Raw genomic sequence first — 17,831 nt, 5'->3', positions numbered from 1 at the left:
ACTTTTTATGGTATGGTATTCCATGGGAAAAGGTGTATTATGCTGGAGTTTAATGGCGCATGATTGTAGCGCCTGAGAGTATTGGTATGTTGTCTGTTATGTGTTTTGTTGGTTAGTGTTGGTTTTACGAGTCTGTATGGCTCTTTTAATAGATTAAATTAAAAGTTATATTTTATTTAACTACAGCCCTACCTTGCTAAACATTTTTTTTTTTTTGAGCCGATTGAGGACAGGACAGAGCAGCGCACAGCGGTGGAACGGGACAGGTAAATATAGCATACTCACCCTCCTGGCTCGTCCCTGCTTCTCCGTTGGAGATCGCGGTGTGCGTTCAGGGCTTACGCATACCGCGATCTCCTGGGAGCGTCACTCTGTGGGGTCCAGACTGCGCCGGCGCTTGCGCAGTCTATAAAGGCTTCGGACAGAGTGACGTTCCCAGCGTTATATTATAGATACTCTTAAGGGTATGTGCACACGCTGAGGATTTTGCTGAGGATCCGCAGCGGATTTGACGCTGCGGATCCGCAGCAGTTTTCCCTACGTTTACAGTACCATGTAAACCTATGGAAAACAAAAACCGCAGTGCACATGCTGCGGAAAATTCCGCGCGGAAACGCTGCGGAAAAAAAGAAGTAGCATGTCACTTCTTTCTGCGGATTCCGCAGCGGTTTTCAACCTGCAACAATAGGAAAGTGCAGTTGAAAACCCGCAGAGGAATCCGCAGAAGAAACCGCGTGAAAATCCGCAGTGAAAACCGCAGTGGTTTTGCACTGCGGATTTTACAAATCCGCTGCGGAAAAATCCGCAGCAAAATCAGCAACGTGTGCACATACCCTTAATCTCCCTGTATAACAGTTCCAGCACTTGAAAGCTGGGGAAATGCGTTATTATCTTTCTTGGTTTTGTACGTCATTTATTCTCGGAGATGTTCACCATGTTTGTAATTATCTTAAAAATGTTTAATAAAAATAATCAGATTTAAAAAAAATAACATACAGTAAATGATGAAGGTCTTACTTGGCTGCAATGTGAAGTAAACTTCGTTTTACTCTTCCAAAGGCGTAGTTCACGTCGAATTTAGAATTTGAAAGCAACTCATGAACAGACCTTAAAGAATAAAAAAATATGGAAATGAATATTACACTAGGAAAGAGACACATTATGTATCATGTTATACAGAGGTTTATATGCGATGTACGGATCTCCTATCTATATCCTCTACTGGAGCAGAAAGGCGATAGAGTGGGTAAAGTAGGATGAGAAGTAACAGAAACATGGCAAACATAGATCCTGTAGGCTGGGCTAACACTAGCGCTCAGAGATCCGCTTTTGTGTGCCATAATAGGAACAAAATTAAAAATATGGATGTATCAAACAATGAACCAACATGGATCCCATTGACTACAATGGCGGCAGTTTGGTTTCCATAATGGCAGAGCTCGTTCTTCAAGACTCCATGCTCTGCGAACATATCCATCTCCGCTCCTCTCGTGCATTCCAGTATTACATGTGGGGCCTCACCACCCCGTCACCTTGGACATACCTGTGTTGATCAGCCATTACCATTGGCATCAAGGTGTAAACAGCAGTTTCATTATCTACAAAACACAAGAAGAAACTTCATAACAATCAGAAATATATATCATAGAAATACCTTACAAACACATCATGAGGCAGAAGTGGACAGATCCTCACATCAGGAGTCAGCAATAGTGAGATTAGAGGACACTGAACGTGCACAAGCGGCCTCATCATGGGTCATATACAGCTGAAACCCTTATATCGCTCCTCCCTGTTGTGTATTTCTCAGTAATAGCAGTCAAAGCAGGCAGCAAACACTGGACAACAAGGCTATGAGCAACTCTATCACAGTAATGCTTCCCTCTTCCTAGTAGTAGAAACAGCGAGTGTCCCACTTCTTCTCTCCCCCAGTAAAGTAAAGGCAGGCCTTCACACTTCACCCTTCCCCAGAAGTAGCAGCAGCACTCCCTTCTCCCCCACCAGTAGCAGCAGTACTCATCTTTGCCCCGCCAGTAGTAGTAGCACTTCCCTTTGCCCCGCTAGTAGTAGTAGCAGCAGCACTTCCCTTTGCCCCGCCATTAGTAGAAGAAGAACTCCTCTTTGCCCCGCCAGCAGTAGAAATCCTCTTTACCCTGCCAGTAGTAGTAGCGGCACTTCCCTTTGCCCCGCTAGTAGTAGTAGCGGCACTTCCCTTTGCCCCGCTAGTAGTAGTAGCGGCACTTCCCTTTGCCCCGCTAGTAATAGTAGCGGCACTTCCCTTCACCCCGCTAGTAGTAGTAGTGGCACTTCCCTTTGCCCCGCCAGTAATACACGGTGTTCCAAATTATGCACAAAGAGTTTAGGAGTGATAAGGTTAGAATTTTTTTGTTTGTCATTTAAACTCATTGATGGTGATGTGTGTCAGGGATCTTTATATCACTGAAAGCAATTGCAGATACCTGTGCAAATTAGTTTGGCAGGTGTATCCAAATAAAGGCAAGACTACTTAAGAAGGCTGTTCCACATTATTAAAGGGCCACTGTCACCCCCTCCAGCCGTTATAAACTAAAAGAGCCACCTTGTGCAGCAGTAATGCTGCAGTCTAACAAGGTGGCTCTTTTAGTTTTTGATTCAGTTAATCCCTCAATAAAGCGTTTTAAAGTTTGCCACAAATACCTGACTTTGTACCTGGAGGCGGTCCGAAGCCTCCTCTATGAATCTCCCAACTGCCGTCACTCTTCTCTTCAGGGGCGATGGTCGCCGCCCCCTTCGCTCTGTTTCTTCTTAAATCCGGCGCTTGCGCTGTGCGTGCCTGCCTGGGGCAGGCGCAGTCTTCATTGTCAGTCACAGCTCAGATGCAGGTTGCCGCAATATACACTAATCCTCACCAGTGTTTGTAATGAGGCAGCCGCAAATAACAATGCTGGAAGGCGGGGGAGCAGGGGGAGCGTCCGAGATGGGGGAGCGCCTGAACAGCGCAGTGCGCATGCCCAGGAATGCCAGCCCCGCACTGTGCATAATGAATAACACAGTGCGGGGCGGGGATTCAGCAGCAGGGTGGCCGCACTGCCCGCACAGGCGCAGTCAGGCACCCCGCCGGCCTTCACACTTCACCCTTCCCCAGAAGTAGCAGCAGCACTCCCTTCTCCCCCACCAGTAGCAGCAGTACTCCTCTTTGCCCCGCCAGTAGTAGTAGCACTTCCCTTTGCCCCGCTAGTAGTAGTAGTAGCAGCAGCACTTCCCTTTGCCCCGCCATTAGTAGAAGAAGAACTCCTCTTTGCCCCGCCAGCAGTAGAAATCCTCTTTACCCTGCCAGTAGTAGTAGTGGCACTTCCCTTTGCCCTACTAGTAGTAGTAGCGGCACTTCCCTTTGCCCCGCTAGTAGTAGTAGCGGCACTTCTCTTTGCCCCGCTAGTAGTAGTAGTGGCACTTCCCTTTGCCCCGCTAGTAGTAGTAGTGGCACTTCTCTTTGCCCCGCTAGTAGTAGTAGTGGCACTTCCCTTTGCCCCGCTAGTAGTAGTAGCGGCACTTCCCTTTGCCCCGCCAGTAATAGTAGCAGCACTTCCCTTTGCCCCGCTAGTAGTAGTAGTGGCACTTCCCTTTGCCCCGCTAGTAGTAGTAGCGGCACTTCCCTTTGCCCCGCCAGTAATAGTAGCAGCACTTCCCTTTGCCCCGCTAGTAGTAGTAGTGGCAGTTCCCTTTGCCCCGCCAGTAATAGTAGCAGCACTTCCCTTTGCCCCGCTAGTAGTAGTAGTGGCACTTCCCTTTGCCCCACCAGTAGTAATAGCAGCATCTCCCTTCGGCCCACATGTAGCAGTAGCAACACTGACCTTTTCTTCCAGTAGTTGCAGCTGCACTCAGCGTTCCCCCAGTAGTTGTGAAAGTATAAATGCCCTCTTCCATCTTATTAGAAGTGGCAGCAGCCTTCTCACTTCCCACACATAGTAAGAGAACCTCCACTTCCCAAAAGCAGTTGTTACACCTGTGTGGTGCCCCCTACCACCAGTCATACACATAGTACTGTATAGGACATGTACGCAGTTTTTGCCACAATTTAAACACAATGGAGGTCACACTACAACCACAGTAAAATCTAGGTAGAGAACACATCACAATCAAATGCGGCAACAAAGTGGCCGACCATTACAGCACAGGGCAAAAGCAGTGAACAGGAGGTACAGTAAGCGAATTTAGTGTTGGAACTGCTAAATGAAAAAGTATCACTTATACTATTCCTGCAGCCATCTACATGCAGATTTGCAGATTACTGACAGTAGTGGCTTAACCCCTTAAAGGGAACCTGTCACCCCCCCCCCCCCCCCAGTCGTTTCAAACTAAAAGAGCCAACTTGTGCAGCAGTAATGCTACATTCTGACAAGGTGGCTCTTTTAGTTCTGGGTGCTGTAACTTGAGAAATAATCAGTTTTATAATTTGTCTGTAGTACCTGGTCCTCAGTCAAGTTGGCCGGCGTTTCCCCCCTGCTTCAGACGCCACACAGCCGTCACTCACGGCACGCAATGTGAATAAATCATAAGTCACTGCGGGGCTGGGAATCACAAGCAGGGTGGCCGCGCAGGCGCAGTCAGCTGGACTGCATATGAGGAAAGACGGCCAGCGCTCACTGCGCCTGCACCAGGCAGGGGATAAGAGCGCAGGCGCCGGCTATTTTCAAAACAGCGGTGAGGAGGAGGCGGCGCCCGGCACCAAGAAGACGTGAGTGACAGCTGTCTGCTGTCTGAAGCAGGGGGGAAACGCCGGCCCACTTGACTGAGGACCAGGTACTACAGACAAATTATAAAACGGATTATTTCTCAAGTTACAGCACCCAGACCTAAAAGAGCCATCTTGTCAGAATGCAGCATTACTGCTGCACAAGGTGGCTCTTTTAGTTTGAAACGACTGGGGGGGGTGACAGGTTCCCTTTAACGGTCGCCAATACGGCTTTTTACTGACCTGAGATATAAGAGAATATCATCGCCATACAGGTGACAATCCAGCAGCTGTCGGCGGTACACTATAGCTGACAACTTGATGTATTAGCGACAATCAGTGTTGGCACCGTCCATATCTGTTTAACCCCTTAGATGCTGCTGTCAATAGTGACTACATCATATAAATGGTTAACAGAGTGTGGGGGGATGTTTCTTTAACCCCACTGGTATCCTGGGATCATGATTGTGTGGTCCTGACGTTTGCCATGGCAATTCATGGCCAAATAGAAGCCTTGGGTACCTTCACACTGACCAACTTTCCAACGATAACGATAGCGATCCGTGACGTTGCAGCGTCCTGGATAGCGATATCGTTGTGTCTGACACGCAGCAGCGATCTGGATCCTGCTGTGATATCGCTGGTCGGAGCTTAAAGTCCAGAACTTTATTTGGTCATCAGATCGGCGTGTATCGTCGTGTTTGACAGCAAAAGCAACGATGCCAGCAATGTTTTACAATGGTAACCAGGGTAAATATCAGGTTACTAAGTGCAGGGCCGCGCTTAGTAACCCGATATTACCATTGTAAAAGTAAAAAAAAAAACCACTACATACTCACCTTCTGATGTGTGTCACGTCCCCCGGCGTCCGCGCTGCTGCTTAGAGCTTCCTGCACTGAATGTGTCAGTGCCGGCCGTAAAGCAAAGCACAGCGGTGATGTCACCGCTGTGCTTTAGGGCCGGCGCTTACACAGTGCAGGGAAGCGGACGCCGGGGGACGCGACAGGCACCGGAATGTAAGTATGTACTGTTTGGTTTTTTTTACATTTACACTGGCAACCAGGGTAAACATCGGGTTACTAAGCGCGGCCCTGCGCTTAGTAACCCGATGTTTACCCTGGTTACCCGGGGACTTCGGCATCGTTGGTCGCTGGAGAGCTGTCTGTGTGACAGCTCTCCAGCGACCACACAACGATGAAACAGCGACGCTGCAGCGATCGGCATCGTTGTCTATATCGCTGCAGCGTCACTTAATGTGACGGTACCTTAAGACTTAGAGTCTGCCAGCTACATCGGCCTGTTCAGAAGTTACCGACATTTAGGTGGAAAAAATACACTTTTTCATTCCTGTCATGTCACTTTGCATTAATTCCTGAAAATCACCTGAAGGGTTAATAAACTACCTGACAGCAGTTTTCAATATGTCAGGGGGTGTGGTTTTAAAAATAGTATCACTTTTGGGGGGTTTCCAATAGATAGGACCCTCAAAGGCATTTCAAAAATGGATAGGTCCCTATCCCTTGAAAAAATTAAAAATTACTGCTACAATTTTAAACCTCCTAAAATGCTAACAAAATAAAATAACATTTTACAAATGGTGCTGATGTAAAGCAGACATGAGGGAAATGTTATTTTTTAATGTTTTGCTGTAGTACGACTATCTGGATTAAAAGGATAATCATTCAAAGTTTGAAAATTGCATTTTTTCTACATTTTTGTTACATTTCTGATATTTTTTATAAATAAACACAAAACATATCGACGTAAATTTACCATTATCATAAATTTTAATGTTTCACGAAAAAACAATCTAAAAATCACTGGGATTTGTTGAAACGTACCAGTTATCTATATATATAATTGTCTAATTGTCTACCGTCTTTCTGTCTGCAACTTCCGTCACGGAAATCCCACGTCGCTGATTGGTCTCGCCAGCTGCCTGTCATGGCTGCTGCGACCAATCAGCGACGGGCACAGTCCGATTAGTCCCTCCCTACTCCCCTGCAGTCAGTGCCCGGAGCTCCATACTCCGCTCACACAGGGTTAATGCCAGCGGTAACGTACCGCGCTATGCCGCGGGTAACGTTACCGCTGCTATTAACCCTGTGTGTCCCCAACTTTTTACTATTGATGCTGCCTATGCAGCGTCAATAGTAAAAACATCTAATGTTAAAAATAATAATAAAAAAAAAAAAACCTGCTATACTCACACTCCATAGTCCGACGATGCACTCGCGGCTGCCGCCATCTTCCGTTACCAGAGATGCTTTGCGAAATTACCCAGAAGACTTAGCGGTCTCGCAAGACCGCTAAGTCACCTGGGTAATTTCGCAATGCATCCTGGGAACGGAAGATGGCGGCAGCCGCACAAATAGGGACAGCTTCACTGGATCCCAGGGGGTGAGTATATAACTATTTTTTGTTTCAATTATCTTTTTTTAACATATGTGCCCACACTGCTATATACTACGTGGGCAGTGTTATATAGCGCATGGGCTGCGTTATATACAGCGTGGCTGCTATATACCGCGTGGGCAGTGTTCTATACCGCGTGGGCAGTGTTATATACCACGTGGGCAGTGTTATATACCACGTGGCTGCTATATACTACGTGGCCAGTGTTAGATACTATGTGGGCTGTGTTATGTACTGCGTGGCCACTGTTATATACTGCATGGCCTGTGTTATATACTACGTCGCCTGTGTTATATACTGCGTGGTTGCTATATACTGCGTGGGCTGTGTTATATACTGCGTGGCCACTGTTATATATTGCGTGGCCTGTATTAACGCATCGGGTATTCTACAATATGTATGTATGTATGTATGTATGTATGTATGTATGTATGTATGTATGTATGTATGTATGTATGTATGTATGTATATAGCAGCCACATAGTATATAGCACAGGCAACGTAGTATTTGTCTGCTATATACTACATGGCTCCTATATACTATGTGGCTGCTATATACATACATATTCTAGAATACCCGATGCATTAGAATCGGTCCACCATCTAATTACCACATAAAGTGGCACTGGTCAGATTTTAAAAATTTGGCCCGGTCACTAAGAGGTTAATGTATGCACACTGCCTCTTCTGAGAAAAAAGAGGACTTAACTCTATAGCGCCACCTGTTGGAAGTAGCGATCCTACAAGTCTCAATCAACCCTCTAACGAGTCGTGCAATATGACTTAGGATAAAAGCCAAATCAGTATCTCAATTCGCAGACACGGTGTTTCGGGCTGTTGGCCCTCGTCAGTGCGAAGCATGAGAACTGATTTGGCTAGGTGAGAGGCTCTGGAGTGCGGTCTAAGGGGTAACGTTTCTCCTTATGGAGAGTGACATACCAGCTCTGGCTTGTCAAGGTAAGGAGGCTTATTCGCCGTGCAATGCTCCTCTGGGAAATATAATATGCAAATTGCCTCTTCTGAGAAAAAGAGGAATTAACTCTATAGCGCCACCTGTTGGAAGTAGCGATCCTACAAGTCACAATCAACCCTCTAACAAGTCGTGCAATATGACAGTAATCATTTCTACACGACATTAGTGATGTGTAAGTCCACACTGTATGCAATGCCCATAGTAACAACATGTATCCGTCACCCATGACAGGTATACAACACCGGCGGAGTGTCCCCGTCCCCATGATACACAGATGTCACCGGCGGAGTGTCCCCGTCCCCATGATACACAGATGTCACCGGCGGAGTGTCCCCGTCCCCATGATACACAGATGTCACCGGCGGAGTGTCCCCGTCCCCATGATACACAGATGTCACCGGCGGAGTGTCCCCGTCCCCATGATACATAGATGTCACCGGCGGAGTGTCCCCGTCCCCATGATACACAGATGTCACCGGCGGAGTGTCCCCGTCCCCATGATACACAGATGTCACCGGCGGAGTGTCCCCGTCCCCATGATACATAGATGTCACCGGCGGAGTGTCCCCGTCCCCATGATACACAGATGTCACAGGCAGAGTGTCCCCGTCCCCATGATACATAGATGTCACCGGCGGAGTGTCCCCGTCCCCATGATACATAGATGACACCGGCGGAGTGTCCCCGTCCCCATGATACACAGATGTCACAGGCAGAGTGTCCCCGTCCCCATGATACATAGATGTCACAGGCAGAGTGTCCCCATCCCCATGATACATAGATGTCACCGGCGGAGTGTCCCCGTCCCCATGATACACAGATGTCACCAGCGGAGTGTCCCCGTCCCCATGATACACAGATGTCACAGGCAGAGTGTCCCCGTCCCCATGATACATAGATGTCACCGGCGGAGTGTCCCCGTCCCCATGATACACAGATGTCACAGGCAGAGTGTCCCCGTCCCCATGATACACAGATGTCACAGGCAGAGTGTCCCCGTCCCCATGATACATAGATGTCACCGGCGGAGTGTCCCCGTCCCCATGATACATAGATGACACCGGCGGAGTGTCCCCGTCCCCATGATACACAGATGTCACAGGCAGAGTGTCCCCATCCCCATGATACATAGATGTCACCGGCGGAGTGTCCCCGTCCCCATGATACACAGATGTCACCAGCGGAGTGTCCCCGTCCCCATGATACACAGATGTCACAGGCAGAGTGTCCCCGTCCCCATGATACACAGATGTCACAGGCAGAGTGTCCCCGTCCCCATGATACACATATGTCACCAGCGGAGTGTCCCTGTGATACAGATTCCTGTCGCCCCCATGATGTGTACATATCAGACATGTTGCCACCAGTGACTTGCAGCCGCTGCCCACCATACACCAGCTATTCACATCCATGATGACAAGCACATGACACACCGAGCTCCTCCATCATGTACACACATCCTATACACGGCCACTGCGCCTCCATTACCTTCCGGGAGCTCCACGGTGCGGGCTCGGCGCAGGGATCTAGTCAGGCGGTTGAGCTGCTCCATAGCTCTCTCCATACTAGGGAGCGCAGCCCCCACCAGGACAATCCAGCGCCCCCGGGTGACGAGGACCTGACAGCTCCGGGAAGACAAGGAAGTGCTGGAGCAGCTCAGCTGTCACACCCGGGGCACGGCTGCGTTGTAAGTGACAGGACAGTAGGGGGCGGCACCAGCAGTGCCGCTCCTCATGTCCATACTGACACCGCGCCGTAACCTACTGAGCCGGTTATTGCTGCTGTGTGCACACCACACTGAGCCGCGCGGCTTCCGACTTGCGCAGTTCTGTTGTTCCGAGGTCTACTGGGAACTGTAGTTCATTAGTGTGAGCACATGTGGGAGTGTACCAAAGCTTCCTTTCTGTCCAGACTACATCACCCACAAGCCACTGCGAGCCATGGTTACTAAGGGTGTTCCCGAAATGTTTATGTGGTGATGTAGTCTGTGCCGTGTGTACCGCATGCTGCTCGTCTGGCTGCCTCCTGCGTCCATTATGGGACGTACATTAATAGGACGTGTAGTCAGAGGCTACCTCGCTATGGTCTACTGTCTGTCCAGGACTTGTCCAATAAAGTCCCATGACGTATGTGGTGGTGATAGCTCATCTGAGCCTGGCCTAAGGCTTAGGTCACACAGAGGGTCTGAAACATTGCTTTTCCCGCATTTTTTTATGTTTTTTGCCTGTTTTCCATTTGGGACTGAAGTATATTTGCGCAAAAATTTTGCAACTTTTTAAAAGGTAGCAATTGGATAAGCAGGAAATAACTGGAAATCCTAAACCTCACCCACAATGGGGAAGTAAAAGAAACAGGCGAAGGCCCCCCATACATATAGACGAAAGTCAGCCAACCCACTGATATCGACAGTCGCACCCAACAGTCTAAAGTGTATGGGGTCAAGGTACTGCCGATCCCTATGGGCCGAGGACAGATGATGTCGGAGGATACACATCGGCATATGCCATTTCTGACTGACGATCCCTATGGGTCGAGGACAGATGATAATAATAATAATCATCTTTATTTTTATATAGCGCTAACATATTCCACAGCGCTTTACAGTTTTCACACATTATCACTGTCACCGATGGGGCTCACAATCTAAATTCCCTCTCAGTATGTCTTTGGAATGTGGGAGGAAACCCACGCAAACATGGGGAGAACATACAAACTCCTTGCAGATGTTGTCCTTGGTGGGATTTGAACCCAGGACCCTAGCGCTGCCGTGCTATCCACTGAGCCACCGTGCTTTTCATCTCACTGTATGAAGCTGGGGGAGAAGAGACTGCTGGGGACTCGTTTCCTTCAGATTGTTGTGGCTCCTACTATAACGGAGCATCATAAAAGATTGTTTAATGTGCCCATTACTACCACAGAGGTGTTACAGGCCATCTCTACACTTAAGGGTTCTAAAGCACCGGGTCCAGATGGGTTTAGTGGAGAATGCTACAAAATTCTAGGTCCTTCAGTGGGTCCACATTTGTGTGGGGTGTTTAATGGAATAATGGAGAAGTGGTACATTCCAGATAGAGTCAACGAAGCATGTATTATTGTACTTCCAAAGCCTCGGAAGGATCCGATGCAGGTAGAGGGTTATAGTCCAATTTTGTTGCTTAATTTCCGACTTTAAGCTTCTCACAAAAGTATTAGCAAAGAGGGTTCAGCAAATCATTCCTGAATTAATTTCACCACACCAGACAGGGTATGTACACGGGAAGTCGATAACCTATAATATCAGAACAGCGATAGGCACAATATCTTGTAGTAAACTTAATAATTGTAAAAAGAACAAAGTGGTTGGTTTTGACGCAGACAAGGCTTTTGATAGGGTTTCATGGAATTATCTACATAAATTACTGGAAATAAGAGGGTTGGGTCATGGCTTTGCACTGCAATCAGGTTGATATATAGAGATCCCACGTCCAGGCTTTTTATAAACAATACCTTATCATCGTCTTTTGAAATCCAACGATGTACCAGACAGGGATGTCCGCTATCCCCACTACTATTTAATTTGGCGTTGGATCCCCTGTTGAGAACTCTTAAAAATTTATCAGAGTTTCAGGCGATATGCTCTGAGAAAGTGGCGACTAAATTACTAGATTTTGCTGATGATATTTAATTCTACTATTTGTTGCCAACCCGACCCAGGCTATCCCAGCCATAGTGTCAACAATAAAAAATGTTGGAGATCTTACTGGGTTTAAAGTTATATAACAATATATATATATTATAACAAGTCGGAATCTTTGGCAGTATTTAGATCGGGTAGAATATCTGATGGCTCCTTTCCTTTCCAGTGGAGGATGGAATCTATCGGATATTTGGATATACGGCTCCCAGTGGATCCCCACACTTTATATAGACCCTTTATTCTTAAAATAACTAACCTCCTTAACTCCTGGAAACACTATACTTTGTCATTCTCGGGGAGGTGTCATATTTATTTCAAACACTTCCATTATTATTACCCCAGTCTGACATCAATCTATTAAACAAAGCCTTCCGGCAGTTTATTTAGGGAATTAGAGGCAGATCATGCATTGGGCTATATACAGGGGCGTAACTACCGCGGTCGCAGGGGTCGCAATTGCGACGGGGCCCGCAGTGCTTAGGGGCCCACCCAGTCCAGCAGACTGGGCGGGCTCCTAAGAACTCTAAGCTACAAAATGGGCCGCCGGCCCTTTAAATAATTCTTCCTTACAGGCCCTGCTGCGCGTGCACTCGCGATCACGGGTGGGACTGCACTTGACCCGCAGCAGAGCCCCTCCACCGCAGAGAGCCGCACACCACTACTATAGCTGCCACTGCTCTGTGCGCACAGGACCTGTGATGAGGTCACAGGAGGGGAGGAGTTGGAGTCACATGATCAAGGGCTTCCGTGTAGTGCAGGACAGTAGTGCAGTGCTGTTTGTCATCATGCTGGAGGAGGGTAAGCTTTTGTGTGAGGTCAGGAGGGGTTTGGGTGGATGTAGCAGAGCAGTGTGTGTATGAGGTGTACAGAGCGGAGCCGTGTGTGTATGAGGTGTACGGAGCGGAGCCGGGTGTGTATGAGGTGTACGGAGCGGAGCCGGGTGTGTATGAGGTGTACGGAGCAGAGCCGGGTGTGCATGAGGTGTACGGAGCGGAGCCGGGTGTGCATGAGGTGTACGGAGCGGAGCCGGGTGTGTACGAGGTGTACGGAGCGGAGCCGGGTGTGTACGAGGTGTACGGAGCGGAGCCGGGTGTGTACGAGGTGTACGGAGCGGAGCCGGGTGTGTACGAGGTGTACGGAGCGGAGCCGGGTGTGTACGAGGTGTACGGAGCGGAGCCGGGTGTGTACGAGGTGTACGGAGCGGAGCCGGGTGTGTACGAGGTGTACGGAGCGGAGCCGGGTGTGTACGAGGTGTACGGAGCGGAGCCGGGTGTGTACGAGGTGTACGGAGCGGAGCCGTGTGTGTACGAGGTGTACGGAGCGGAGCCGGGTGTGTGCGAGGTGTACGGAGCGGAGCCGTGTGTGTACGAGGTGTACGGAGCGGAGCCGTGTGTGTACGAGGTGTACGGAGCGGAGCCGTGTGTGTACGAGGTGTACGGAGCGGAGCCGTGTGTGTACGAGGTGTACGGAGCGGAGCCGTGTGTGTACGAGGTGTACGGAGCGGAGCCGTGTGTGTACGAGGTATACGGAGCGGAGCCGTGTGTGTACGAGGTGTACGGAGCGGAGCCGTGTGTGTACGAGGTGTACGGAGCGGAGCCGTGTGTGTACGAGGTGTACGGAGCGGAGCCGTGTGTGTACGAGGTGTACGGAGCGGAGTCGGGTGTGTACGAGGTGTCGCATCTCTGCTTCAGGAAAATGGCCGCCGCGATCTCCATCTGGGCACGCGCGGCATCCTGCGGCCATTTTCCTGAAGCCGCGGCCAGCAGAGCGCCGCTTCTGCGCACGCGCGGCCAAAGGAAGATGGCCGCCCCCACCGATCACCAATGAAATGTCGCACATCACGCTATTTTCACTCCCCTGTGCAGTGGATTCGGGACCTTGGGCATGCGCACACCACTACGCCACCAACGGAAAACTAAGCAAGATCTGGGGGAAGACACCACGCCCATCTGACCAGACCAGCCTGATTGACAGGCGAAAACGACTACTTTGGTAACGTATTTCGGCAGCATAGGTGGGGAATCGGGGTCCACAAAATACACTATTGCAATGCACAGCTCAGGCCCTATTTAACAGTATTTTTATCTCATACGGAAAAAACGGGGTGACAGGTTCCCTTTAAGAGAAAGCCAAAATAACCCCGGGACAGAAGGCGAGAGCAGGGGGGAGGTGCGGGACAGAGCCGCTTTAGGCTAGTTTCACACTAGCGTTAACTGCAATACGTCGCAAATGCGTCGTTTTGCCGAAAATACGCATCCAGCAAAAGTTCTTGCTGGATACGTTTTTTCGTCATAGACTAACATTAGCGACGCATTTGCGACGCATTGCCAAACGTCGCGTCCGTTTTGCGACGCTTGGGCGTGTGGTAGTGGACCGTCGGGAGAAAAAAACCTTACATGTAACGTTTTTTGCTCCCGACGGTCCACTTTTTCCGACCGCGCATGCGCGGCCGGAACTCCGCCCCCACCTCCCCGCACTTCCCCGCACCTCACAATGGGGCAGCGGATGCGTGGGAAAAATGCATCCGCTGCTCCCGTTGTGCGGCGGAGACCACACTAGCATCGGGAACGTCGGCCCGACGCACAGCGACGGGTTGTTCCCGACGCTAGTGTGAAACTAGCCTTAGTCAGGAGAAGCTGAGGAGCTGCAGCCGGTTTACATCAGCCACCCCTGTACCAGAGAGGAGATTGTGAGTTGTGTATATGAGCTGGTATCTCTGGTGTGTGTGTGTGTGTGTGTGTGTGGTATCTGTAGTGTGTGTGTGGTAACTGTAGTATGTGTGTGATATCTGTAGTATGATGTGTGTGTGTGTGTGTGATATCTGTAGTGTGTGTATGTGTGTGTGTGTGTGTGTGTGTGTGTGTGTGATATCTGTAGTGTGTGTGTGTGTGTTATCTGTAGTGTGTGTGTGTGTGTGTGATATCTGTAGTATGATGTGTGTGTGTGTGATATCTGTAGTATGTCTGTGTGTGTGTGTGATATCTGTAGTATGATGTGTGTGTGTGATATCTGTAGTGTGTGTGTGATATCTGTAGTATGTGTGTGTGAGGCAGCGGCGTAACTACTACGGTCGCAGCTGCAAGCGGCTCTGGCAGGTCAGGGGGCCGTGAGTCCCCTTGAGCCTGTCTCCCTTATGCTTGTGTCCCCATGTGCCAGTCTCCCTTGCCCATTAGTCCCTGTGTGTCCCCATGTGCCTGTCTCCCTTGTCCCCTTATGCTTGTGTCCCTTGTCCCCGTGTGCCAGTCTCCCTTGCCCATTAGTCCCTGTGTGTCCCCTTGAGCCTGTCTCCCTTATGCTTGTGTCCCCGTGTGCCAGTCTCCCTTGCCCATTAGTCCCTGTGTGTCCCCATGTGCCTGTCTCCTATGTCCCCTTGTGCTTGTGTCAGTCTCCTTTGTCCCCTTGTGCTTGTGTCAGTCTCCTTTGCCCACTAGTCCCTGTGTGTCAGTCTCCCTTTCCCACTTGTCCCTGTGTGTCCCCTTGTGCTTGTATCCCTTGTCCCCTTGTGTCAGTCTCTTGCTCACTAGTCCCTATGTGTCCCCTTGTGCCTGTCTCCCTTGTCCCCTTGTGCTTGTCCCTTGTCCCCGTGTGTCAGTCTCCATTGCCCACTAGTCCCCTTGTATCAGTCTCCCTTGCCCACTATTCCCCGTGTGTCAGTCTCCCTTGCCCACTAGTCCGTGTCCCCGTGTGCCAGTCTCTCTTGTCCACTAGTCCCCGTGTGCCCTTTGTGTCAGTCTCCCTTGCCCACTTGTGTCAGTCTCCCTTGCCCACTAGACCCCTTGTATCCTTCTCCCCTGCCTCCTAGCCCCCATGTGTCCCCTAGTGCCTGTCTTCCTTGCCCCCTTGTTCCCTCTCCTCTGCCCCCTCGTCACCATTTGCTCGTGTCTTTGTCACTGCCCCTGTATGGAGGGGCTGCATTATACTATGAGGGGGGCTGCATTGTATTCTATGGGGCTTACATTGAATTTTATGGCGGGGGGGGCCCCATTTGGAAGTTCGCACCGGGGCCCATAACTTTGTAGTTACGCCACTGTGGAGGAGGGTAAGCTTTTGTGTGAGGTCAGGAGGGGTTTGTGTGGATGTAGCAGAGCAGTGTGTGTATGAGGTGTACAGAGCGGAGCCGTGTGTGTATGAGGTGTACGGAGCAGAGCTGGGTGTGCATGAGGTGTACGGAGCGGAGCCGGGTGTGTATGAGGTGTACGGAGCGGAGCTGGGTGTGTATGAGGTGTACGGAGCGGAGCTGGGTGTGTATGAGGTGTACGGAGCGGAGCCGGGTGTGTATGAGGTGTACGGAGCAGAGCTGGGTGTGTATGAGGTGTACGGAGCGGAGCTGGGTGTGTATGAGGTGTACGGAGCGGAGCTGGGTGTGTATGAGGTGTACGGAGCGGAGCCGGGTGTGTATGAGGTGTACGGAGCGGAGCCGGGTGTGTATGAGGTGTACGGAGCAGAGCTGGGTGTGTATGAGGTGTACGGAGCGGAGCCGGGTGTGTATGAGGTGTACGGAGCGGAGCCGGGTGTGTACGAGGTGTACGGAGCGGAGCCGTGTGTGCATGAGGTGTACGGAGCGGAGCCGTGTGTGCATGAGGTGTACGGAGCAGAGCCGTGTGTGCATGAGGTGTACGGAGCAGAGCCGTGTGTGTACGAGGTGTACGGAGCGGAGCCGTGTGTGTACGAGGTGTACGGAGCGGAGCCGTGTGTGTACGAGGTGTACGGAGCGGAGCCGTGTGTGTACGAGGTGTACGGAGCGGAGCCGGGGGTGTACGGAGCGGAGTCGGGTGTGTACGAGGTGTCGCATCTCTGCTTCAGGAAAATGGCCGCCGCGATCTCCATCTGGGCACGCGCGGCATCCTGCGGCCATTTTCCTGAAGCCGCGGCCAGCAGAGCGCCGCTTCTGCGCACGCGCGGCCAAAGGAAGATGGCCGCCCCCACCGATCACCAATGAAATGTCGCACATCACGCTATTTTCACTCCCCTGTGCAGTGGATTCGGGACCTTGGACATGCGCACACCACTACGCCACCAACGGAAAACTAAGCAAGATCTGGGGGAAGACACCACGCCCATCTGACCAGACCAGCCTGATTGACAGGCGAAAACGACTACTTTGGTAACGTATTTCGGCAGCATAGGTGGGGAATCGGGGTCCACAAAATACACTATTGCAATGCACAGCTCAGGCCCTATTTAACAGTATTTTTATCTCATACCGAAAAAACGGGGTGACAGGTTCCCTTTAAGAGAAAGCCAAAATAACCCCGGGACAGAAGGCGAGAGCAGGGGGGAGGTGCGGGACAGAGCCGCTTTAGGCTAGTTTCACACTAGCGTTAACTGCAATACGTCGCAAATGCGTCGTTTTGCCGAAAATACGCATCCAGCAAAAGTTCTTGCTGGATACGTTTTTTCGTCATAGACTAACATTAGCGACGCATTTGCGACGCATTGCCAAACGTCGCGTCCGTTTTGCGACGCTTGGGCGTGTGGTAGTGGACCGTCGGGAGAAAAAAACCTTACATGTAACGTTTTTTGCTCCCGACGGTCCACTTTTTCCGACCGCGCATGCGCGGCCGGAACTCCGCCCCCACCTCCCCGCACCTCACAATGGGGCAGCGGATGCGTGGGAAAAATGCATCCGCTGCCCCCGTTGTGCGGCGGAGACCACACTAGCGTCGGGAACGTCGGCCCGACGCACAGCGACGGGTTGTTCCCGACGCTAGTGTGAAACTAGCCTTAGTCAGGAGAAGCTGAGGAGCTGCAGCCGGTTTACATCAGCCACCCCTGTACCAGAGAGGAGATTGTGAGTTGTGTATATGAGCTGGTATCTCTGGTGTGTGTGTGTGTGTGTGTGTGTGTGGTATCTGTAGTGTGTGTGTGATAACTGTAGTATGTGTGTGATATCTGTAGTATGATGTGTGTGTGTGTGTGATATCTGTAGTGTGTGTATGTGTGTGATATCTGTAGTGTGTGTGTGTGTGTGTGTGTGTGTGTGTGTGTGTGTGTGTGATATCTGTAGTGTGTGTGTGATATCTGTAGTATGTCTGTGTGTGTGTGTGATATCTGTA

At 50.4% G+C, this 17,831-nt stretch overlaps 1 protein-coding gene across 4 annotated transcripts in view; it reads right to left on the bottom strand.

The window, feature by feature from the left end:
- The window catches only part of HACE1 (HECT domain and ankyrin repeat containing E3 ubiquitin protein ligase 1), a 163,180-nt gene extending 153,207 nt beyond the window's left edge, over positions 1-9,973 (bottom strand). Inside the window, exons 1-3 of one of the 4 annotated variants that reach the window (XM_077289651.1) lie at positions 9,588-9,973; positions 1,544-1,598; positions 1,018-1,107 (exon numbers count right to left, since the gene is read on the bottom strand). In XM_077289651.1, the coding sequence (XP_077145766.1) occupies positions 1,018-1,107; positions 1,544-1,598; positions 9,588-9,663 (221 nt within the window). In that variant the 5' untranslated portion in view covers positions 9,664-9,973. The remainder of the gene's footprint in view (positions 1-1,017; positions 1,108-1,543; positions 1,599-9,587) is intronic. The other 3 variants (XM_077289654.1, XM_077289653.1, XM_077289652.1) reach the window with 3 other exon arrangements.
- Between the last annotated feature and the right edge of the window lie 7,858 nt (positions 9,974-17,831).

Source organism: Ranitomeya variabilis, chromosome 2 (genome assembly GCF_051348905.1).
Source record: "Ranitomeya variabilis isolate aRanVar5 chromosome 2, aRanVar5.hap1, whole genome shotgun sequence".
Lineage (NCBI taxonomy): Eukaryota > Metazoa > Chordata > Amphibia > Anura > Dendrobatidae > Ranitomeya > Ranitomeya variabilis.
The sequence above is the reverse complement of the archived record's forward strand: the minus strand, read 5'-3'. Positions and strand labels throughout refer to the sequence as shown.